Source organism: Melospiza georgiana, chromosome 9 (assembly GCF_028018845.1).
Source record: "Melospiza georgiana isolate bMelGeo1 chromosome 9, bMelGeo1.pri, whole genome shotgun sequence".
NCBI lineage: Eukaryota > Metazoa > Chordata > Aves > Passeriformes > Passerellidae > Melospiza > Melospiza georgiana.
The window spans coordinates 28641192-28666462 of NC_080438.1; the positions used below are offsets into that span (position 1 = coordinate 28641192).

At 40.5% G+C, this 25271-nt stretch overlaps 1 protein-coding gene across 1 annotated transcript; it reads left to right on the forward strand.

Moving 5' to 3' along the window:
• The first annotated feature begins 976 nt into the window (after positions 1-976).
• On the forward strand, positions 977-24915 carry HOOK1 (hook microtubule tethering protein 1). The gene is made up of 22 exons (XM_058030719.1): positions 977-1050; positions 5198-5283; positions 6842-6914; positions 7225-7275; positions 8227-8359; positions 9002-9069; positions 10291-10353; positions 10940-11023; positions 13587-13753; positions 14358-14498; positions 15581-15782; positions 16660-16770; positions 17063-17150; positions 17229-17280; positions 17700-17840; positions 18410-18497; positions 18821-18855; positions 19397-19479; positions 19910-20010; positions 20346-20447; positions 21112-21180; positions 21359-24915. The coding sequence occupies exons 1-22, from the start codon at positions 1000-1002 to the stop codon at positions 21515-21517; spliced, it is 2148 nt and encodes a 715-aa protein (XP_057886702.1). The 5' UTR covers positions 977-999; the 3' UTR covers positions 21518-24915.
• The last annotated feature ends 356 nt before the right edge of the window (positions 24916-25271 follow it).

Genomic DNA, 25271 nt, shown 5'->3' on the forward strand with positions numbered 1-25271 from the left:
TAAGCAAGATGAAAAGCAGGCGTGTGGTGGGGTTTGATGTGCTGTGAGGGCTGGAGCAGAGCCTTGGCTGCGAGCCGGGGCAGGAAGGAGCTGCTCTGGAGGAACAGCTCACACCTCGCTGGAGGTCCAGGCACTGGAGGCTGCTGGGCTTTGGGCAGGAACAACTCTGCGCCTGAAAAGAAAAAAATGACAACATGACTGAAGAATAGGTCAAACTGCCCCGACCCTTCTCCATCCATCCTTTTGGAAGGGGGCACATTTCCCACCTCTAGAAGGGTTAAAGCAGCTGTTCCTCACCCCCGTGCTTAGAGTGCTCTTAATCCTTCACCTCCCCAGATAATTGAGTTGGTATTTTCACATCATTTAACCTTTTTTTGTTTTAATTTAACAATTTTTTAAGCAATTCTTTACCATGCTCTGAAAGCAGTGTCTGTGGCAGGTACAGGTACACTGACCTACCTACACTTTAAGCACAGGTAATTCTGCACCACGCCAGCACCCGTGACCTCCCCGGCTCGTCCGTACCCGCGGCAGCGCTGACAGCCGGGGCGGGCTATGAAGCGGCGGCACCCGCCATGTTAGGACGGAGCGGCGCCTCCCGGGCCGTGCGGGGGGAACGGGGGCCGCTCTCGGCCCAGGAGGTCACTCCGGGCGGGTGACACGACCGCGTTTGGCCCACGCGTCAGCCCGGGGCGGGTGACGCAGCCCGGGGCGGGTGACACGGTCCCGACTCGCCCCCTCACGGAGGCGGCGCGGCCGTGAGGGCAACCCCCGCCTCCAACGGGTCTCACCGTGATTGGCGCGAGCGCACCCCTTCCCCACTCTGATTTGTTAGGCGCGCTGTCACTCCCGGCCTCTGAGGGCAGGGGCGGGCGCTGAGTGGTCGCGCTGGCGGCGGCCCCACCCCCGCGGGGACGCGCGGGCGGAGCGGAGCCGCGGCCGGAGCCTCCGGAGCGGGGGCGGCCTGAGGGCGGGGGGGACGCGGCAGCCGCCACCGCCATGGAGGCGAAACCGGCGGACCCGCAGCTCTGCGACAGCCTCATCCTCTGGGTGAGTGGCGCGGGGGTTCTGCCGCCTCTGGGGACCCTCGAGGGCAGCGAGGAGGCGCCAGCGGCGGGGGCTTTTCCCTCCATCCTTCCCCCCGTCCCTCCGGCCACCCCTCCCTCGGTCCCCGCCCGCGGAGCGGGAGCTGCGGCTCGGTCGGGCACGGCCGCGGCAGCGGGGCTGCCTGGGACGCGCTGCTCACAGCCAGCAAATGTTCCCGCGGCACCCTTGAGTGTGGATGTGGCGGTCGGAATATCCCGTGGGCCCAAGTGCGGCTCTCCAGCGGTGGCTTCAGTGTGGAAACTGCTCGGCAATTAACACTATTAATAAATAAATGCAATTAATTTGAATTGACAGGCGTAGAAACCTCAGAGTATTTCATACCGGCTGGTTAAAGCGTTTATTAGTCAGGCACGCCACGCCTGGGTGTGTGATGTTACCTGTGCCACAGGCACCTGTTTGGAGCTGCGGAATTATTTAGGTCGGAAAAGACTTTTAAGGTCATCGAGTACAAACATATTTGTTAAATTCATCAATTCTTCTTGTTTCCTCTTTATCTTTCTCTCCAGGCTTCTTCTGTGACCTTGTCTGTAGCTCTGGTTTTGCAGGTGCAGTAATTTCGGTGACAGGGAGCTCTATGAAATAGAACTTCTGTGCGAAATCTTGGCAGGGAAGGTCACAGTTACCTGTGTGAAGGGTTTCTCTGGAAATAGCAGGAGTTTTGCCTCTGAAGTGTAAATCATGGAGAGAAGGGAGTGTTTTAGAGGCATTGTAGAAATCCAGGAATGAAACTGGTAAAAGTAACAGGAGCAACAGCCTGAGTAGGTGTTCTTGATTTTTGCATGGCAGCACAGAAGTGTTCATGAGTTAAAGTCTGTAATAAGTCACTGATAAACAATTTCTTCTTTTCTTTTTCCTCCTTCCACTTTCCTTTTAGTGACACTATATCACTGTATTCTCCCAAGGATTTTTTGCTGTCTAGAATTTTGGTGGCCTTATGTTGGATATCTTTTGTTATTTAATCTTTCTCTTTTTTTGGGCTCTTTAACTTTGTATTTCCCCCTCAATAGTCAGGTGAGAAGAACTCCATCGTGATTCAATGGCAAAAAAAATCACTGCATTTTTTCCCACAAAACTCCTGTCAGCAGTGCTGAATTCTTTTATTTTTCACAATTCCTGCTTTAAATATTTCTATCCTAATTGTCATTTTTGGTGTGCTCACAGGGCAGTAGCTGTAATCACATCATGAATCTTAATGGAACCTTAACTGGCCTTAAACTGAACAATTGTGTCAGTGTAAAGGAAGACCCAACCCTATGTTCAGGTTTTCTATACAGCACTCAGCAGCTGCATGTTTTTAGATTTAGCAGCCTATTTCTCTGGCCTAGTTTGCAACTTAGGAACTGATTCTTAACACTTGGATGTGTTTGAAACATCCCTTCACAGTTTGAACTTGAGTGTGAATAATAGGGAGAAAAGTGATGTGAGGAGAGGGGGATGGAGTGCTCTGTGTTTGGAGAGAAAAAGGTTCTTTAGCTCTGCTTCTAATGGCTTCCCAGTTTATTTACTCATTAATATAGCAAACAGATGCTTATGATTCTCTGTATTGTGCTGCCAGATCTGGCATTTTCCTATTTATTTCACCAAATGCAATATTAGAAAACATGCTGTGTCCAGAGAAGAAAGAGAATATTGAAATAAAAATGTTACCTGTTGTTTCTGCAGCCCAGGTGTCATTGAGTTTAAAGTTCTGAGGATTTTACAGGAAAAACATGAAGCAGCTGAACTGAATTATAGGGGTAATGTTTATGAGTATCCATGAAAACTTGACTGGGTAATACCTGCTATGGTGGAACTCACAAGCTGCAGCAGAAACAATTTTCTAAGTTAGTTATTTTTCCTCTGTGTAGAGGAATAGTTAATTGGGTGTTTTTCAGTGCTGAACTACCTTGGCCTCCAAAGCAGGGACTGGAGGTATGGCAACATCTTAAATTGGAAGCATTTTCCACTATAAATGCACTGCTTGGCCTTGGCACCACTGGTAATGTTCATTCTGTCCAGTGGCTGACTTATTCTATTAATATATTTGGTTTCAGCATGGCAATGTTTATTTTTATTTTAAAATCTCTTTGATTACTCTGTAAGACCTCTGTCCCTTGTGTGTGTAATCTGGGTGTGAAATGGAGTAACTCAACCCCTCATTGTCAGGGAAGCTGAGGGCACACCTTCCCAGGTGGATGGGCTGATTTCTGCTGGCACTCTTTGCACTCATGTTTCATCTGCAGATGTTTGGTGGTAGAGCTACAAAATTAACTTTTCAGCTGTATATTGGGAGCATTACAGCTTTGTAATGAGAACTTTGAGAACTTTTGCTGTAGCAGCAGGTGGCAGAGTGCATTTGGGGTGGGATTCACAAAATGGTTTTCAGCATGAGTAGCAGCCTATCCTTGGAGCTATATTTAGTAAAAATGACAAAAAGAGGGAAGAAAGAGCACTGCTACAGTCCTGAAGTCTGTGGCTTCTTTTTCCAGCCTCCTCCCCACGCCTGCCACTTTCATTGGTTTTGCAAGAACAGTAAAAATCCATTTTGATGAAATGATTGGGCTGGCATGAGGTTTGGAGAACCCACAATTAATATTTCTACTCTCTTATTATTTCCAGGTCCTCATGCAACTTTTAAATACATAGAGAAACCTAGACTGTCAGTTCTGCTTTTTGCTTAATTTTAATTAGCTGTTTCTATTCTGGGAGATCATGCATAAAGCAGTGTTGCATGTCAGGGTGTTCTAAGGCCTTGTTTATCTGCCCTAACAGGCTCAGGTGAAAAGGTTGCACCTGTGTATCACAATTTCCTTGCTTTATGAGGGGCATATCCAGATGGCAGCAGCACAACATTGTGCCATAAAACTCTGGGTTTGGGAAGCCCAGCCTGGAATGTAAACTTGCATGCCCGTGCTTGTGCTGAGGCTGCTGGAGCAGAGCAGCTTTGGGCTGTGCTGTTCCACTTAATCTTTTATGTAACCTACAGAGATTACTGACTTCTCACTTCCTGTAAGGCAGGATTTAAACCCACTTTTTAAATTAAAAAAAATCCCCTTGCTCTGCCTATTTTTCTCTTGGCTTGATTGGGTTCTTCTTTAAGGAAGCAAACAAGGACTCAGAATTATGGTCACTCTTTATAAACACAGAGTGGACAAAAACTGCCTCAGATTCTCTCAGCTGAAAACTGCTTTTCCATCACTCTGCTCCCAATAGCTCCATTTCCCAAGCACAAGGTCATTCTTTACCAGGAGTTCTGAAGAAGCTTGTGTTGCACAGGATGTTTGGGAAAGGCCTCTTGCAGAGGACAGGTAATTTAGGACATTGTAAATACACTAAATTTAAGAAGTCCATTTCTGCAGTGGGCAGGGTTTATAAGGATTCATACTTGCTCCCATTTATTCTATCTTTTAGTAGTACTAATAGTAAATTTTCTGTTTTGTTTCTTGTGGTAAAGAAGGCTCTTATTTTCCTGAGTAACTGTGATGAGCTCACCTGTGTATGGAAATGGCTCTCTCATCTAGAATAATTAGTTCTGAGTTGATTGTCTTTGGAAGAATAAAATATTACAATTCTAAATATGCAGCTAATTCTGTCAAAATGTTGTCTATAAGCTTGGGGATAATTTGAAAAACATCCCACAATATTTAAAACAGAGAAACATTTTAACATTGAGGTAATCCCATCCTATTTCTGTTACTAAGTTCTTGTAGTAAAAGACTGGATTTTTTTTTCTTTATCAACTTTCTGATAACCTTATTGTGATGCTGGTTTTTTGTTTAGGTAGTTATGTCCAGAACTAAGCACTGTAACATAACTCAAAGGCTGGATAAATATGACTTCAGTCTCCCAAGTTATCTTTCCATAATCTGCTTCACAAGAGAAGGCCTAGCATGAAAAATCAGAGCGTGGGTGTTCCTACCAACTTTTTAAGCTACCAGTCATAACAGTCACAAGTGTTGAGAAAATTGGGTTGGCTTAAAGTCTGTGTGGTTCAAAAAGGATTTCAAGTAGAAGGACATCTTGCTAAATGGTTGTTCCTGAAAGGGGAGAAGGAAGATGGCAGCTGATTTATTGTCTGCTGAACTAAACCTGTTTTATTCCCCTGTTTTAGCTGCAGACATTCAATACAGCTGCACCCTGCAGGGATGTCCAGGACTTGACTAACGGGGTTGCCATGGCTCAGGTGCTTCACCAAATGTAAGTTGATTCTTCAGCTGGAAGAGGAGGGATTCAATTGCCTGAGGTTTTTGTGTTTGACAGATATAGTTGCTTTTAAAGCTGGCAGAAATTGAGAGTGGACAGTTGATAAGAGAAGATGGGTTATGCCTTTGTATTGCTGTTTTGGGGATGGTATCATAGCTGATTAATGACGTGGTGGGAAAGGTGGTGAGAAGATGTACAAATACTGCAGTATTAAATTCATACTTGGGGATAATTGGGCAAGGATGACATTATCTTCTTCACTTTTCCCATCAGCACTCTTTCCATGCTTCAGGCAATGTGTTCCTTTTTGGAATGAGAAACTAAAGATTCCAAAGGCATGGCTTTTTGTTCTTTTCGTCCCAAGGTTGCTCAGTTTATTTAGCTTTAAGTTCTGGGTTTTAAATGACAACTTACTATTCATGTGGAAGACAAGAACTGTAAAAGTTCAATTGCAATTAATAGTTAGGAATTATTTTACTTTTGATCAGTTGTTCTGTTGGTGTGCTGAAGATTGGTAGTCTGAGTGATGCACTAGTTTTGAAATTTGCATAGAGGGTTGAAACGCAAGTCTTGTTTAGAAATAGTATCATGCTACAAGTCATCACTGCAATTTTATTGCTATTTTTGGTCCAGGTAATTGAAGAGAAGTCTGCATTACTACCTCAGGTTCAAAGTATCATTTTGTAATTCCTAAGAAGTTACTTCAACACTATCACAATCCACCTCCCCCACCCCAAAAAAAATGAGCTCAGAAACTCTCCTGTCTGTTTGTAAAGATTTTAGATGTACTTTTTAAAGACAGCTCACCCTTTTTCTGGACAGGGCAAAAATTGATTTAGGGTTTGCTGAGAGTTGCTCCCCATGTAGTTTGGGTGTTAGGCAGCCACGTGCTTTGAGCAAACTTCTTGTCACCAAGCTGGTTCTTGTGCAAGTGGGGATAATGATTGTTCTTTATTAGGTGCTTTGAGACCAGTGAATAAACAGTGCACTGTCAAAGTTAAATATTGTTAAATACGCTGAGTGTGTGTAACACCTCCCTCAGCAATTTATTCTTAGTTTATGCTGGCAAACTGAATCCCCTTCTGCCCAGGGGAACCAGAGATATACAAGATATACAAAATGCCAGTAGTTTAAAGGGTTTTCCTAATACATGCCTTTGACAAATTGGAGTAAACATTAGTTAGTCCAGCCTACAGGAATAGGTACGAAACATAATGTCAGCACTAGTCAAAAAAGACGTTTCTTTACCTCATTATGGTTACTTCATCAGGTATAAAAATTAGTAAATAAAAATCAGCATGACAAAGGCCTCCACATCCTTGTGCTCCATCCATAGCTGGCTCAGGCACACAGAGAAATCCTCCCAGCCCTGGAATGTGCCTTAATGCAGCCAGCAGCATGGAAATCTCCTGTGATATAAGGTTACCTTGCAATTTCCAGGAATTCATTCCTTGTTAGACACTGCAGTTAAATCAGATGATTTAAGCTGGGAATTTGCTGTCTTACTTATTTAAGTCTGTGCTCATTGATTAATAATTTCATTTTATTTCAGAGATGTTGCCTGGTTTGATGCACCTTGGCTCAGTCGCATCAAAGAAGATGTTGGTGACAACTGGAGAATAAAGGTATTTAAAACTGAAAATAATGAAGTTTGTGGGGTTGGATGTTGTGCCTGTCCTGAGATCTGGCAATCCAAAACCTAGAGAATTAATCTCAAGCTTTTCAAGGATATTTTAAATGAGCTTGAATAGTCTGTTGATAGTTTAGGAGCCTTCCAGCATTGCTGGATGGGGATTTTCTGCTGTGATATTTCTCTTCCTATGTCCTCTCATAGAGCTGCCTTGTAAACAATTTTATTAGAAATTATTATTTGATTTAAAGAGAAGTAACATTTTAAATAAAATTATAACCTTGTCTTTCATGTACAACAACTAGTCCAGTAATTTGAAGAAGATACTGCAAGGAATTATGGACTACTATCATGAGGTATGGAAAAAATTTACTGTTGTTGTTCTCATCATTAAACACAATGATTACTGCTCCCCTTGACTCAGCCAAGTAGAAAAAAAACTGTAATTTGTTCTGAGGACCTTTTAGGCAGGAGATGCATGATAATTATCTGTTAAGTGGGAGGTCTGAGTGAATATGAAATTAATTTGAGCAGGTGTGTTTTAGATGAGGCTATTGGAGTATGAACTGGGAGCCATGTCTCTGCCCAGGTGAATGCTGAAAGAGCTGAGCTGCAGAATCCTGTTGACTTTTGTGTGTGTGTTCGTGTTTGCTCTTGTCTAGAGAAGTTTTAATCCTGTTGTACACAGCAGAACAGACTCAGCAACCCCAGTGTAGGTTTTATGATATTCAGTGGGAAGCTGGGAGCCAAGATAGGAATCCTCCTGTTCTGTCTCATGCAGGGATGAGTACAGTAGCCATAAAAGGCTGTATTTTGAATTTTTAAAAATAGCTGAATTTTGTATTGATGTGATTACAGTTATGTAATGGGTATGGTTTAGAAAAACTTGCCAGATCTTGTTGTGGCTTCCTGGTCTTGCTGGGCTGGGCTGTGACACCAAGAGCCAGGCCCTGATGTGCTGCCAGTTCTGACGACCTCTGGCAGGCCCAGAAGCAGAACTTGTTTAAAGTTATGAGAAGTTTTGTTGAAGGGTTTGGAAGCAACTCCATCTGGAAGTGTTATTAATTCCTTTTTCTATTATGTTGGTAAAATAAATGAATTCTCTCGTATGTGGGAACTGTCCAAATAACTTTAACTGTTGTCACTTTTTCTTGTAGAAGTGCTCAGTTAACTAAACCTGATAACAAACTTCTAGGGCATTTTCTCTGGCTGGCTCATTGAGCCCAGATTTCCTACATGATATCAGATTTTCATGTTGTACAAAAGTGGGAGTCTACTTTTTCTTATAGTATTATTTTTTTTTTCAGTTCCTGGGTCAGCAGATTGCAGAAGAGCTTATTCCAGACTTGACCCGGATATCTGAGAACTCAGATCCCACTGAACTGGGCAGGCTCCTGCAGCTTATTTTGGGTTGTGCAGTCAACTGTGAGAAGAAACAAGGTAGGCACTACCTTAACCTGCTCAGCAAACAGCAGGCTGCCTCAGGTGATAGTTAAGGTGGAAAAGATGTAGAAACTTCTCTTTCTTATTTATCAAGGTTGTTAATTTACTGAATGCCTGTTCTGAAACTGGAGTTCACTTAAAAGCAGAAATTCCCTGGGAAATGTCTGTGAATAAAACTCAAAACTTTGTTCAGAGTAGGTTTAAAAATAGAGTCTGAAATGTGTATGGTCTATTCATATTGTTAAAATATGTGCCAAGACCTATTCAAATGCAAATATAGCAAAATTAAATTAAGTCCTTAAATTAGAAACTGCTTCTCTGCCTGCAGAGGCTCAAGACTGAATTGGTTGTTTTCTCTCCCTTTACCAGAACTATTCCTCCATGCTCTGATGGCATCTCTCCTTAGGCAGAGTATAGATTTGTCCAGTTAAGAGTTTATAATCTTTTGTGCTTATCTGCCATATTACTGGATAATAATGATGGTGGTTAATGGTACTCCTCTGTACAGAGACCACTACTTGTTTTGAGGGAGCTTTATGGATAATAGTTTTTTCTGGATCTTTCAGCAAACAGTTTATCATTTTACTCAAACCATTGAGATGACCATTGTCATGAGTCACTACAAATCCTTTTTCACAGAGCACATACAGAATATCATGACCCTTGAAGAGTCTGTTCAGCACGTTGTCATGACAGCCATTCAAGAGGTAGGTAACAGTTCATAGCCTGATGCTGTCAGTTGAGAAGTCCAAATATCTTTTTGTTGACCTCTGAGAATTTTTTCATCCAAGCAAAGGTCAGGGAGGAGTATAAGAACTTTCCTAAATTATTTGGGAGGTTTGGGGCCAAGAGACTTTAAACCCCAGCCAAAAGGTTTTGGTTTTAGACTCATGGTGCCCAAACATACAACAAATGCTTAAGATTTTTTTGTTCCACACAAGAAATGTATAGAGTTGCCAGCCACTGATTATACTGGAGTTAGACTCTGAAATTCTGTCCCAGTGCTGTAGTCTTGGTCCCAGAGTTAAGCTGATTGTGTTTGTGAGGTTGCATTGTTCTGACAGACCCTTCCAGCCTCTGACTTAGAAGCTTGCAGCTGCATCTCTGCTATTTCTGTCACGGTGTGCTCCTCCTCCTGTCTTAATTTGTTCTTGCTTGGATCATCTTAGTGATCCAGCTCACAGCTTAGCTCTGCAGTCACTGGCTTTTGAGAGCTTCAGGAGTGTGAAGCAGAGTGTGGAGAGAGGCAAAAGCTAAACACTGATTGTGAAGAGAAGGTGGTGTGTAATTGCACCCTCATCAAGGTAACAGTGGAGTTGGTAATAAGCTTTATAACTTAGATTTAAATTGTCTGTATAGTCTTTAAAGCTGTACTTGTCCTGTTGGTAGAAATAAATCCATAAAGCTTGTGTTTGGTGTCTTCTGACTAAGTAAACTTTCTAGAAGAAGGTCTAGAAATAATTCAGTAATTTCTGAGAGGATTAAAACCCTTTAATTGTTGGTAAATACACACTGTACATCTTTGTATCTGAGAAGTAATGTTCTCTTTGTTTGTTTAGTGGCAATTCATGGGACACAAAGAAATGTGAAAACTGTTAAATCAGTGGAGTGAAATCCTGTCTTTTGGTTCACTCCAGTTTGACTGATTAGGGGGTGGCAATACCTTCAACACATCACACATTCATCCAATACAATGTTACTGCAAACTTGATTAACTTTGAGAGGAGGGAGGTAAAAAAATCATCTTACTGGAGATCTGTTTAAATCTTTTACCAGCCACGAGATGAGGAGGAGCACTGTTAATCTGTTTTGGTACATTGAAGGGATACAATAACACAATGGAAAATACAGTTGGTACTCAGTAGACAGTGAACTCACAGATCTATAACCTCTAATTTAACCTTTTTTCCTGTGGCCTCTCTCTGTAGCTCATGAGCAAGGAGGTAACAAGTGCTTCCCCATGTGATGCATCAAGTGAAGTGGAGCAGCAGGTAATTGCCTGATCTGTGTTGCTATTGTAGATCAAGCCTGAACTGGAAGTTGGTATCTGGCCATGCCTTAAATGAAGAAATGCTGGTTTTCAGTGCTAATTAACTAAAAAATTAAGTGTTATTCTATAGCTTCTTTAAAAAACCCACAATGACTGCATGGGGTGAAACTGGTCAGTGCAAACCTACATTGCAGGGAGGGGTAGGGGTGCACATCAGCATTGTCAGGCTGAGTACTTCAGGTTATTTTAAAGGGGTTGTGAAAATTCCTGATAACCTGAACACTACAGGATGTTGCACATAAAATGAACTTTTCTTTTAAGGCATATGAAAATGGTGACAGCACATTCCTGTGTTGTGCCTTTAGCCTAAGTTGTTGTGTTTCAATAATTGACATTCTAAGTGTGATAATCAGGCAGGTGAAATGAGCAGGGATTCTGATCTAGCAGAGTATTTATAGGTTTGTGTGTCAATGTGTGCACCCAACAACCAACTTAAACAATGGGTGTAAGCAATTGAGGCATTTTAGAAGCTGTGACTGAGTACTTTGAATATGGGCCATAGTGATTGACTGCCTTATTTTTGAAAGCTTAAAAAAGCCTTGGAAGACCTTGAGGAAGCACGAGCAGAAAAAGAGGAGTTGGCACAAAGATGTCAAGAGCTGGATTTGCAGGTAAGAAACAGTCAGTTGTTTGTTTCTTGAATATGTAGTGGTGATGCTATTAAGATGCAGAAATTTTTAAGGGCAGAGTGCATTTTGCATTTAAATTTTGGTGAGAATTTGTACCTGCTTGTGGGAGAAAAGCAATTATTCTGTGCTCCAAAATGCAGTTACTGGAAGGAGTTTTCTGATGGAAGTGTAAGCTGAGACCCTGTGCCAGCTTATCTCAAAGGTTCTTTGTCTCAGGTTAATGTTTACCATTAGTAGCAGGTAGTGTTAAAACAACCTTATCATGGTATTAAAAATTGCCCTTTTCATTCTTAGTCCTCTAGTCTTTTGTACTGAGTCCAAAAAATCCACTTCATGTCATAAACAGTAATTAGATTTAATCATAGGAAAATCATGCTGTTTCAATAGAAGTTGATGAAGGACAAAAATTCATAATTTATCTAAAACTTGCTAACTTTTTCTCATGCACAATTGCAACATTGGAGGAGATTTCAGGATAAAAATAATGAAAACTAATAGATCCTTGCTGACATTTTCAAACAAAGCTAATAATAGGCCTATTTTTGTTTTTAATGGATATTGCAGTTAATCAAGTCACTCTTGAGAGAAAGGAATGAGGACTTCATGACAATAAAGAGAAATTTGCATTTCAATCAACACTTTAAAGAAAAAATCACTTATTAGCCCCTCTCTTATGGCACTATAATCTGAGAATAGAAAGAGTTTTATCTGGGAAGGCAATTCATGTCAGATTTGGCTCTGCACAAAGAGAACACTGGGGTGGCATCTTCTTGGAGGAGCCAGAGGGCTGTACTGGCTGTGAGAGCCTCTGGAAATGAGCACCCACAAAAGCAGAGGCTACTTTTACATTTCTTGCTGACAATGACAACTGTAAAAGCAGAATGCTTGTGTCTAAAGCAGCTCAGAGCTCCTTGCCCTGCCCAGGAAGCCACTGCTATAACTGAGTTGATATTTAATTTTCTTTTTTTCTTGAGGCAGTAGTAAAGCTTCCTAGTGAAAGCAGGGATGTAAAAATGTTTGTGAGAGGAATCTGCAGGAGAAATCCCAGGTGTTCTCCTGTTCTCTCTGGCTTTTCATCCAGAATTCTCAATTAATTAATCATAGGTGATGCAGAGCCAGTTGCTCATAACATGGCATGGGGCAGGTGAAAGGTGTTCAAGGGAAAGGTACTGAGTATAAACAGATGAGTTGATGACAGCACAGCTCTGTAATACTGTGATGTGTCTTTAAACCCTCTCATAATTTTTGTTGACTGTGACACCACTTTTGCTACATTGAAATAATTAAAAAAGAAGAGAAGGCTACCAGAAGGCAACTGAGAAAAGATGTAAAGCTTGCTCTGAGTTGTGTATCGTAGTATGATCTTTAGGGTTTTTTTTTAAGTCTGAGATGAGTGATGTTTCGGGATTATTCTGAAAGTCTGAATGTTGTGCATGCTTAAGGAGTGGCTGACCCTTGAACAGGAGGCTGAGCAAGGCTCAGATGTGCTCCCTACTCACAGGTGTTTTGTGCGTGTAAATAGTAAATGACATAAAAAGGAGTGAACTTAGAAAGCCAGCACCTCATGAAGTGGCAGATTCACTGTTTGACTTTTACATCTGTTTGCCTGATAGATTTTTAAATTATGATCACAAAGAAATTGTTTCTTAATATTGCATACTGTAGATTATATCTGTTTAATGTCATCATGTTATGTTTTATTTTATTTTATTTCTTTGAAGCCGTAATATTGACTTGACGCTTCTCATTTAAACTAATTCTTAATAAATTCACTTGTAAGGTCTCAGTCTTCCTTGATATTTTCCAAGAGTATAAGAAAGGTAGGTTTACTTTATAATTCAGGAAAACATAACCCAAAAAGCACATTGTCCCTGTTTCAATGCAGTCGACTAACACATGCTGCGTGCTCCTATGTTCGACAGGACGTTAAAATTAACACAGCAGCTTTCACTAGACAAACTTGAAAGGTTCTATCCTCTTAATCCTTGTGGCTGTGAGGCTGGCTGCTGTCAGTGCAGTGCTGTAGCCCCTGTGCTTAGCTGTGACACGGGGCAGCCATGTGTGCTGCCAGGGTTGCATGCTCCCCCCGGCTGGCCAGGCTGTCCGTGCGTGTGCGCTTGGCCCACCCCGCTTCCCGCAGCCATCCCCGCTCAGCACGGCAGCCGGGGCTGCTGGCCACGCCCTGCTGCTTCTGGTTGTCAACTACAGGCAAGATGGACACTTGTTGCAGCAGCACTCGGAGTTTTTTGTACGGCGTCCATGGTGTTTTTAATGGAAGTAGCAGTTTCTCTCCATATCACTGTCTGCCTTTTTACCGTGGTTTCAGTTACAGAAATTTGTCTTTTTATTTAGAAGGACTTTTCCTTTAGTGCTTCATAACTGTCATACACTAAAGCATCTGTATGCTCCAGTGTGCTCTGTAAACTACATTCTAAAATTTCTAAATGCTCAGCCTTTTTCATTAACTAATTTGGTGATGTATTGCTGTCTTGCTTCACTTCTTTGGACAGGTCTTATACTATTCATGCTGTTTTATCTGTGCTAGGTGGCTGCCCTCCAGGATGAGAAAAACAGCTTGATGTCAGAAAATGAGATTATGAATGACAGACTAGAGCAATTAGACGACTCTCTTGATGATCCAAATACCATGGTTGCAAAAAAGTATTTTAGTGCACAGTTGCAGCTGGAACAATTGCAAGAAGAAAACTTCAGGTATGAAATTATTTCCCCCCAAAATCTCTCACTAAATCTCTAAAATCTCTAATGGACTCTGAAAATTGCTGGTACTATTTGATACTTTTCCATCTCAATTGCATTAAAAGCTGTCTAGTGCTGTTTAAGCATGTTTTAAAGGCAGTCCTTGCATTTGAAAACAAAAAGAATCTGTTACTTCTTGTATAAAGTATTGCTTTGTAATTGGAATAGCCCTCTAATACTTCCAAAAAGGGAAGAATGTGATGGAAGGCAAAAAAATGAGTGCTGATTTGTGTGTCAACAGATCAAAAGCTAAACCCCCCAACACCACCATGTGTCTCTACTGAACTATTTCTTTCTTTAGTCTCTCTCTGTGATCCATATGGGGAAACAAAATCTCTTTTCATGTGATTCCTTGATACTGATGTGATAAATTTGTAGTGTGCAATGCATTTTGATTTAACAGGTAGACAACAAAATGTTACATGTCTACTGTAAAATTTTCCCAGCTACTTAAATCAGTATTTTCCTTCTATCTTGTTTCTTTTTAGTAATTCTAGTACTAAAGAAACTGTGCAATAGTGATGAGTTCCTAACAAAAGTACTGGTTTTGATCTGGTAGGCTTGAAGCTGCAAAAGATGATTATCGTGTCCATTGTGAAGATCTAGAAAAGCAATTGATTGAGCTGCAACATAGAAACAATGAACTGACCTCTCTGGCAGAAGAATCAAGAGCCTTGAAAGATGAAAATGACATTCTTAGGTAGGTAGCAGAGAGAGCTCCACACACACACACACATTAGGATTTAATGGCTAAATCCAAGGATTTGTATGTAACAGGATTTTTTTGAGGTGTTATTTCTTCAGATGTTACCTGGATGAGCTCTTTGGCTAAGCAGAGGTGAAGTGCAGGGTTTCAGGGAAAGGATGACACATGGAATTTGAAGCAGAATTAATGACTACAGAACTTAAGCTTCTTTGTATGAGACAGAAAGTGGAAGTTCCCATGTACAAAAGCATATGTACAGCTAGAATTTTAAACTAAGTTCTGGTGTCAGCATTCTAGGCCAGATTTAGGTTAGTGAGATCATTAACAAAATGAAGGTGAAACACACAGTAACTTCCATGAGAATTTAATGTAACATTAAATTCTTATGGAAGTTAAACTGTATTAAATACCAGACCACCCAAGAAATATCCAAAATAAATTGTATTGTGAAAGCAGATCTGCTGTTCATAAAACAATATGAATAAAAGACGGAAAGAAAAGTGGTTTCAGGTGTTTAACTTAGTGGTTCTTAAATAACATCTGAAACAAATCCTAGCTGTAGATTTTTTCCATTATTTTCTTGTACCAGCTTCTGGCGAGATACGAATGCAGATAATAAACACAAATATTAAAATTAATTTTAAAAGTATGGTCCCAATGGTTTTCACCATGTAGATTTTTTTTAATGATCAGCTGACAGTTCTTGAGTGTATCTGCCAGTGATCATTTTCACAGAGCAGTTATGTTCTAATTCTGAATAATCCCCCAGTGAGAACATACCAGGTACCAGTATTTTGAGTGACTGTCTAGCACAGGATGTTGTGGTGCCACAGAATTCCTCAGGGATATTTGACCCACTAACCCTTGGTATTATTTCTGGCGTGTGACTGTCAGTCTCACTTGAAGGCTGGCTGATTTCAGTTTTTACAAGCAAGTTTGTGTCAATTATACATTTAAAAATAAAGCGGTGAAACGTAACTGCTGCTAAGCATGCCGCATCTCTCTTTGAAAACAGTGTGCGTCAGCAGGGTGTGAGTTTTGTAACATTTCCTTGTGGTTGCTATTGACACCTCCAGGGCCACTGCAGACAAGGCAAGCAAGCTGGAGTCGACAGTGGAGGTGTATCGGAAGAAGCTGCAGGACCTGAACGATTTCCGCAGGCAGGTCAAGTCCCTGCAGGAGACCAACATGATGTACATGCACAACACTGTCAGCCTGGAGGACGAGCTCCGGAAAGCCAACGCAGCCCGGGCCCAGCTGGAAACCTACAAGAAACAGGTAGTGCTGCACTTGTGTTTGAAAGGTTCCTGTTTCCCCAGGTGGCTGGGAACACCCTAACAACCCTGCATTGTCCTTCTGGAATTTCTGAGTTGTGAAAACTCCTTGATACCCTGCGGTTCCCTTGTGGGCTTTTCCCTGTTTGTTAAACTTGCAGGCTTAATTGTAGTTGCCCTCTCAACTGATGTGAGAGTCCATAGTCTGCATGCTTTTCTTCTTTACTCTGACTGAGGTAATTTGTGTGCCTGGGAGAGGTTGTTCAGCTGTTACTGAGATAATTTGTGTGGAATTATAGGATAGTTTGTCTTGGAAAGGGACCTTGAAGATGATCTCATTCCACTGCCATGGGCAGAGACACCTTCCACTGTCCCAGATTGCTCCACGCTCCATCCAACCTGAGCTTGAACTCTTCCAGGGATGGGACACCCACAACTTCCCTTTGAAATCAGTGCCAGGGTCCCACCACCCTCACAGTAAAGAATTTTTTCTTAATATCTGATCTAAACCTGTTCTCTTTCAATTTGGTCACATTCCCCATGTCCCGTCACTACATTCTAATATTCTCATATTCTTACCATTCTTCATAAAAATTATAAGTTTTCTTTTAATTTCCGTAGGAATTTAGAAAGAGTTAAATAAATACAAAACAGAACAAAAACAAAAAAAAAGACCACAGAAAAAACCTCAAAACCAACCAACCAAAAATCCAATATAACCCCCTCAAAACACAGAGGCCCCCATCCCATCTCTGCCTCCTTAAGATTGAGAAACCAACGGTTTTATTTTGGCTGAATTGGGCAGGAAGGATTGTCTTAATGTAGCTTTTTAAAGTAGCATCTTGCAACATTCCTATGCTAAATAAAGCTTTTATGAAAAGGTCCAGGAGCTTCATAACAAACTGTCTGAAGAATCCAAAAGAGCTGATAAGCTGGCGTTTGAAATGAAGCGACTTGAAGAAAAATATGAAGCTTTAATGAAAGAAAAAGAGGTAAGTCCCTTTAAGAGTTTATTTGAGCACCTAAATCTCTCTCAGATCCTCTGCATGAGGAGAACCTTCCTGGAAGTAGTGCCTCCATAAAAATGAAGTTTAGTGCCCTGTGTGTGTGCATTCACATATAAAACAAAATATAGAATCTTCGTATTATGAAGGTTGGGAAAGATCTTCAAGATCGTCAAGACCAGCCTAAATTTGCATGTGTCATTATTACTTCTGATTAATGTTATTTGGTGTTAAAAGTGGTGCAGCCTGACCTAATTCTATCTCAAATGTGTCTTGTTAGAGACTGATAGTGCAGTGTGATGCATTAAGAGAGACCAATGAGGAGCTGCGGTGTGCACAGATGCAGCAGGATCACCTGAGTCAAACAGGTACTGCTTTATCTTCTCTTTTATTTGGATTAGAGATTTCTGTAAGTGTGCTGCATTAAACCCCTCATGTGATTTCAGGTGAAAAAAGCCATGAGAATCTTGCTGCTGAAATTCTGCCAGTGGAATATAGGTGAGATCCAAAAGCTGAGGTTATTTGTGATGTTCATAGGTGGGGCATGAAAATGACTCTGTGAAAGTTCAATATTTTCATCAATGTGATTCTTTATCCCACTCCTTGCTTTGCCACCATATAGGTGTTAATAATTATTTCCCCACACTAAAAGTTTGCTTTTTTTCTTTAAATCATATCAGATTGGTGTGTATAAATCTGGGTTTGGAGTGACAATTTAGAAGTCTGCTCATATATCTTAAAGTTTTCAAGCATTTTAACTTGCCATTTAATAACAAATTGCATTGTTACCCCAATTGCATCATTAAGTACAACTTGCTTGGCTCACTTTAATATTGGGGGAGTGAACAGGACTACTTCTTCCTCCTCTTAGTCACCTTCTTAATTAACAGTGACTTTTTTTGTTATTTTTGCTTTAGGGAAATGTTTATTCGGCTGCAGCATGAAAATAAGATGCTCCTGCTGAAACAGGAGGGATCAGAAAATGAACGGATTGCTGAGCTCCAGGAAGAGCTGGAGCAGAAGCACCGGACAGTGAACGAGCTGGAAACTGAGAAAAGGTGGTGGGGGAAACTGCACCTTAAAATACAGCAAAAATGATCTCTGGAGTTTTTAGGGTGACTTGTACATTACATCTGTAGTGTAGGAACCTTTTCTTTCACAATAAATGAAGGATTGTGAAGCAAGGAAGAAGCAAAGTGGTTTAAATGTGGTAGATCTGTGTGTACCATTCCCTGAAGGAAGTGCTGCTTACAGGACACTCTCCTTCAATCTGAATTATTCTTGGTTGACCAAGAATGGATGTGAACTCTATTTCTAGAACTTCAGACTGTTAGACTGTGGATTTTCTATCAATGAATGATAAAAAATTTTACTAGAAAAGGAAAATTTTTGACAGTTACGTTTTCTCAAAACTTAACATGACAATAGGAATTTCATTATAAAATATTCAGTAAAGCTCCATGTGTTTGTTTCTGCAGATGTTCCAGTCACACTAAAAGCATTTGAAATCAGTTTATTTGTGGCTTAAGTCATGCTGGGTAGACCCTGTGAAAAACTAATGAAACAGAAAAATCTGCCTGTAAACTATTTATTTAGATGGGCAGTAATTGAGTTTTGTTCCTAAAAGGCTCAATGAAGAGCGTATCGGAGGATTACAGCAGCAGATTGAAGATCTGCAAAAGACTTTACAGGAGCAGGGATCCAAGACTGAAGGAGTAAGTGAAACATTTTGCCACTTTTGTTTCAAGTCCTCCAGTTTGGCATCAAGTCCTTTGTTTAGCATCTTATTTTTCAGTGTGTCTGAGGAATACCTCCATATCAACTGCAGTTCACTTGAAAAGCTCCTTGTGATTCCTTCTATGGAACTGTAACCCTTCTGCTTTACTTTCAAAGTCCTTGTTTTTATCATTCAATAGATTTATTTGCTTTGGCTTATTTAGTTGTGCTAAGTATTCTTGGCTGGTTTGTAAGAGCCCTTGAATGTTGCATGGTATGAAATACTGAAATACAACTGAATTTTAACTCTCTCCTTTCACAGTCCAGCAACCTGAAGCAGAAATTGGCAGCACACATGTAAGTAAGGCACATGCATCCACAATAGCTTGTTTATACTAAATAGAGCACAGGAACTGCTTAAATCTTGGTAGGGATGTCTTGTTTATCTAAGCCACTGATTTGAGAATTATGCATAGAGTTAAATATTGGTGTAAATATAGTTTTGTTTACTCTGCCCATGATCATCTCGTAGTACCAGTACCACTTCACTGTCTCTTCATCACCACCAGCATTTTAACTGTTCTGATTCTACAACAGACTGCTAAAACCATCACTCAAAGTGTATTCTACTCCTCTGAAATATTTCCAGTCCTGTCAGCAGATGCAGTTCTTCCTAAGATGATGCTGAAGGGGCTTAATTGTTAATTTTCCTAGTTTTAACTAAAGTAAGATCAACTCAGAAGTCACAACTTTTATGATATTAATATTTCTATTCAAACCTTCTATATATGAAAAATTGCTGGAGCTTAAAATAGTCATTTAAATACTTCTGTCAAGAAGTATATTCTTCCAGCTGTTAAACCTGGAATTATTCCTTACCCCAGCTTTCCATTCACAGGGAAAAGTTGAATGAGGTTCATGATGAGTTACAGAAGAAGGAGGCTGATCTTGCAGAGCTCCAGCCTGATGACAGTCAGAACCGTGAGTTGTGTTGTGGTTTGGGGATTTTTTTTTTTTTTTTTGTATTTTTTTAATAAGACTGTGTTAAGTTTCTTCTGAAATGATTCCCATAGCCACTGGATTATGGGATAGTTGTCTGGATGAGACTTTCTGCTGCAGCTTAGCTTTAAATCTGAACTGAGGGGTCTGGAGGGGTTCTGTGTGTGGTGGTGGGCAGGGAGAGGATCCAGGGGGGGATGAGGTTTGTTGAACAGTGCTCTGCAAAATGGGATTTCAGGGTCAGGTGGGACAGCTGAAACAAAAATAAGAACTTAAACTTTCTAAACTTGAACTTCTAGCTTCTACATTGCTCTCTGTTTGAGGGATGGTGAAATCAAAAGAACACAGAAGCCCTGAAAGTACCATGTCTGTTTTTATTTTGTATGTCTATGTTGATAATTTCTGTAAACAGCCCAGAAGATTGGAGAGCTGGAAGCCGCTTTACGAAAAAAAGATGAGGATATGAAAGCAATGGAAGAAAGATATAAAATGTACCTTGAAAAAGCAAGGAATGTGAGTGGCATGTTTCTGAGCATATGCATTCCTCCCTCATAAATTGTTAAACAGATTGAGTGTGTGTGTCCCCACTTCCCAATTAAAAGCAGTCGCTGCAAATTGCATTTTTAGTCACATGTTCAACTGCAGTCAGTTAAATCTGAGAGAATAAACAGTGTTTAGGCTGAGCATGAGGTGCAGTAAGGATTCCTTTGTACCCTTTGGTCTCCATTGTACAGGGTAACAGCCTGACCAGTGCCCAGCATGTTCTCATGCTCCTCCTTTGAGCAGGTGAGATGCAGAGCTGTTGAGAATCAAACTGACTTGCAATGCTCTTGTTTTGCCTTGTCCAGGTGATAAAAACCTTAGACCCCAAGCTAAATCCAGCATCAGCAGAAATTATGTTGCTCAGAAAACAGATACTGGAAAAAGACAAAAGAATTGAAGCACTAGAGGTAAAAATCTTACATATTAAAAATAACTTCTAATATAATCTGTTTCTGATATTAGTCATTCAAGATGTTGTTGCCTAGTAATTCAGTAAAATCTGTCTGGCTGAAATTCTGAAAGGATTGTTGACAGTAGTCCAAACATCAGAAAAAAGTGCATTGAGTTTCACAGCAATATTGACAGAACTATTTGGAATAGTTGCCTGAGCAAATAAGAACTCCTCAGCATGATTCAGGAGGCTGATAGGTCTGACTGTAAATGCTGTGGCCTCACATTTCTTTTATATATGAGTACAAGGGAAGTATATTATATAATAGCAATTAGCCTGTCACTGGAGGTACATTCTTTTCAGGTGAAAAATTACTAAATTATTTATGGATTTTCTGATACACAGCAGATCTCTTGTGCATTTCCCCACACAAACCCTCAGAGTACATTTCCAAATTCTGTTTGTGTTTCTAACTGCAACTTGTGTAGTTCTACCTCTTCTTAAAACAGGCTGATATTTTTCTCTCAGTTGTTTATGGAAGTATCTTTGTTTATACTTCTAGGCTTTGTAGTTATTTGGTGTATTGGAGCATTTCTGCTGCCTGTGTTTATTTCACTCAGTGAACTGCAGCAAGTTTATGCAGATAAAATTTGTGGCTTAACTGAGATTTGTCCTTGCAGAATGAATACAAAATAGCCAAGCTACGTGACTATGAGGAAAAGCTGATTGTAACTGCATGGTACAACAAGGTGGGTCAAAAATCCACTTTTTGAAACATCTTTTGCTACAGGTACCAGTTAAGTCTTAATTAACCTAAGAAATACAGCGGAAAAAATTCTGTGTGCATACTAAGACAGCACGAGGAGGATGGGTAATTTTTTTCCTTCTGTTTTTGCTGCTGTTGAAGTTGCTGTTTGCCTCCTGCAGAGCCTGAGTCTGCAGAAGCTGGGCATGGAAGCCAGGCTGGTGGGCAGCAGTGGCAGCTGCGGGGCCGGGCCCGGCCGCTCCTTCCTGGCGCAGCAGCGTCACGTCACCAACACCAGGAGGAACCTCACTGTTAAAGTACCAGGTGCAACATCTGATTAAACACCAGGACATGAAGAAGACTCACATGCTAAAGTGTCCTTAAATGTTTTATACCTTTCCACTTTACCTACTTGATGAGAGAGGAGGTTAGAATGCTGGGCAGCTGCAAATGACAACATCAGAGCCTGTCAGGAAGGGATTAAGGTGATCAGCCAGAGGGTAGCATGTAGTTTTTCCAAGTAGATTTAATAACTGCAGCATGTACAAGCACAACTTAAGAGATTTCTATTTGCCTTCAGATTATATTGTAAATATGAAATTTGGCACTATATATTTAAAACTTTATTTAAGTGGGTTTGGGCTAGAAAGTTGACTTTTATAATGGAAGATGTTATGCAAAGGTGTACTTCAGGAAACTGGCAATATTGGACATTTTTGCTAGACTCTTCTGAAAACAGATCTAAAAGATTAGTAACATCTTTTTAAAAAAGAGGTTTTTAGAGTAGAAAGTACAATTTTAAAAGCAAGAAAGTACTTGCATTTATAGAAGAAAATAAAGGTGTAGTACCAGTTGTTATGTAACAGAAGACAGGATTTGTTTTATGAGAAACAGAATTTCTCAGTTTATTTTAAAAAAAAAGCAAAGCTTAAGTTGGTGCATATATGCACTGAGGAAAACCTGTCTTTAAGATGAATTCACTTAAGCCAAAAAAGCTTGTCTTTTCCTGGGTAAGAAAAAAGCTATTATACTAACTCAAAAAGTCTGGGCTATATTTTAAATGTCTGGCATATTGGTATACTGCATTTATCGGCAGAAAGGGGATTAGGTGGGAAGTAGCCCTATTTATTTCAACCTATTTACACAAGCCTGTGCATGGAAATTGTATTTCCTCTTTTTTAAACGTAGTTTCACTCGGCTATTCTGAACTAACTGTGCTAGGCAGAGGAGTGAGAGATGGCTGTGGCAGTTACTGGCAGCAGAGGTTGGTTGTTGGCAGGGAGCAAAGTGCATAAGCTGTAATAGTTTGATTGAGGATTAAATGGGGGTTGTTACCTGACATCTGTGTGCAGGAAGTTGCTGTCTTCCCCAAAACTTGTGACTTTATTTCCCAAATGTCTAACTCTTGTTTTGAATTGTAATTTTAGGAAACCTGTTAATGTCTGTTCTTTGCAAATGGTCTAGAAAAAGTTCATTATACCAATAGTTAAATAAAATAAAATTGCAGCAGCCGTTAAAATGAAATTATTACACTTAATTTAAGTATTTGAGGGTGCTGTACCAGACCAACATCTAATATAAAATTCAGCTGCCTGTGAGAATGAAAACACACTTGTCTTACCATTAAGGCCATCTTTGATTTGAGAGCAGGGTTCAGCTATACAGAATTTTAAAGTTTTGAATTGGGACCTTTGGATAGTGTGTCATTTTGCCTGCCCCTCACTATAGCTTGTCCTTTAATTTGTTCCTTCCCCAGCATCTTAAATCTTTAATTGGGCATTGCATGTCATACCAGAGAAAAGGCAAGCAAGCATTCATTTTTGATACAACTTACTTAGGGTTGTAAGTAAGTAAACAACTGTAAACTGTTGTTTTACAGTGCTGTACGTATGAATAGACATTCAACAGATTTCCTCCTTCACAAGGCATTGTTTAAAAGCCAGGCTCGTGCTCAGTGTGGCATGAGCCAGACACGTGGCTGTTGGAGAGTGTCTGTGGTGGTGTTTTTCAGGACTCTGTGCTTCTTGGGACTACCTCGTGGGTTTTGAGGTCTTTTATTGCTGCAGTGGTGTTAGTGGAGTTGATGTTGTTAAGGTACAGTTGCATATTTAATTTGCCGGTGCTGTGGGTGGGAGGGAGGTGGTGGTGAGCAGTGGAGCAGCAGATTAAGGCTTAGCAAGATGCTTCCATTCCTGAAGTTTGGTATTTGGTGTGTTCTAGTGAAACGTGGAGCTGTTGCTGACGGTGTTGAGTGGGTCTCTTAACCCTCGTTCTTTGCAGCATGGAAACTTTCATGGATGTCCTTCAAATACTCATGTAGTTGGTAGGCTTGATTTGTTGTACTTCTCCCAGTAGTGGAGCTGTGTCAGTAGTCTGTCAGGTGCTGAATAGTGACAAACTTGGAGCAAATGTCTTTGACTTACACTTCTCAAAACTGCAGACCCTGGGACCAAAAATAACTAAGAACCTCCCTATCATTTAATTGGAAGTTTGTCTTCTGACTAGTGGTGGAAGAATTTAAGTCCTGATCTACAGGCAGGGATCAGCCTTTTTCAGGGCACAGCTGTCCCCAGTAATCATGTTGGGGTTGCCAAAATGAATCTGGTTTTCAGGTATTGGATGAAACGTTGCTTATTCGGGGCTTTTCCAAACTGTTAAGAGTGAAGCCTGTGAATATCACTCAAGGGTTTCTTTGGGACTGAGAACCTGTTTAAAACAGCTTTTATACAACTAGTTAAACCTGGGTTCTGTCCTCTGAACGAGGAACTGATGTGTGGAAATAAATACTGGAGTATAAGCCATGGTGTTGTATTGACTTCAGCTCATCTGCTTGTGCAGGAAGGACCATTAGGTCAGCATCACTTTAATGTTTGCTTCACCCATGTCAAAGCAAAAAGCTGCTAAAAACACTGCTGTGTCACAGCTGAGCTGTGTCCAGCATGCAGCTGCAGAGCCCTGGTATGCACCACGGCTGAGGCAGGAGGAGCAGAGAGCCCCCTTGGCTCTCCTGAAAGGTGAATTTGTACCAGCACAGTTCAAATGAGGTGAAAATAAACGAGGTAAAAAAATATGAGGTGTAACCACTGAACCCTGCTGAAGTTAAATGGCATTATTAGGAATTCAGCCAGTTTCCAGTAAAACGGGTATTGTAGATCCAAAGAAACAAAAAAATATGTTCTGATTGACATATCATTTGTTAATTATTTTTTATATAAGATTAATTACTCTGGAGGAGAGAAGTGTTTTATAGCAATAATACAAAATATGGACTAGTAGGTTCTTTTACTCAAGATGGGTCAGGCAGCAGTTTTGAGAAGATTCTTTTGCAACAACCTTATTATATAGTGGTTTAAGAAACGTTCACTGAAAAAAAATTTTCACCTGATTCTTTTGTTCATTAAAAAAACATATATATATATATATGGGTATTCTATTTTCTATGATATACACTCACTTGGAAATAAGTAATATAAGCAATACTGATGTTCTATTTAGGTAGCCATAAATAGTTTAGAAATTAGAAAATGAAAACTGTTGTTTAGGAGTTGGTAGTGTCTAGTACAATAATTTTCTTACTTGTTTCTGTTTCCCCTTCCCCTAAGTTAAGGTTTTCAGTGTATCGGTGTCTACATCTTCTGTTTAAAACAAATGTAAACACTGTGTTGCATAGAACTCAAAAAATTGCACTAATTTTTAAACTTTCGGTTTTATTTTTTTCTTTGGAAAAAATCCTTTTATATTCACATAAAGATTTTTAAAATGAATTCTTTGGTGTCTTTATTCCAAGCCATGTATTTCATGGTCCCTAGCTGGTGTTTCTGGGCAATGCACAAGCTGGTTCTGTATGTTGGTACATTTACACCACCTCAAATACCCTGTTTCAAGGTATTGTAATGAGGGTCAGGATGTGGTGAGTTGTGCTGCTCTCCTCTGCTGTTTCCAGCTCATTGATCCCACCCAAAGCTGGCTCCCTCTGCTCAGCCCACAGACGGAGAGCTGGGCAAAGGGCCTTGTGAAGTGAAAATGTAAAACCCCTCTGCAGATGGGCTGTGGAGTGACTCAGTAATTATTGCTGCTGAGGAGGGCGAGGGTCTC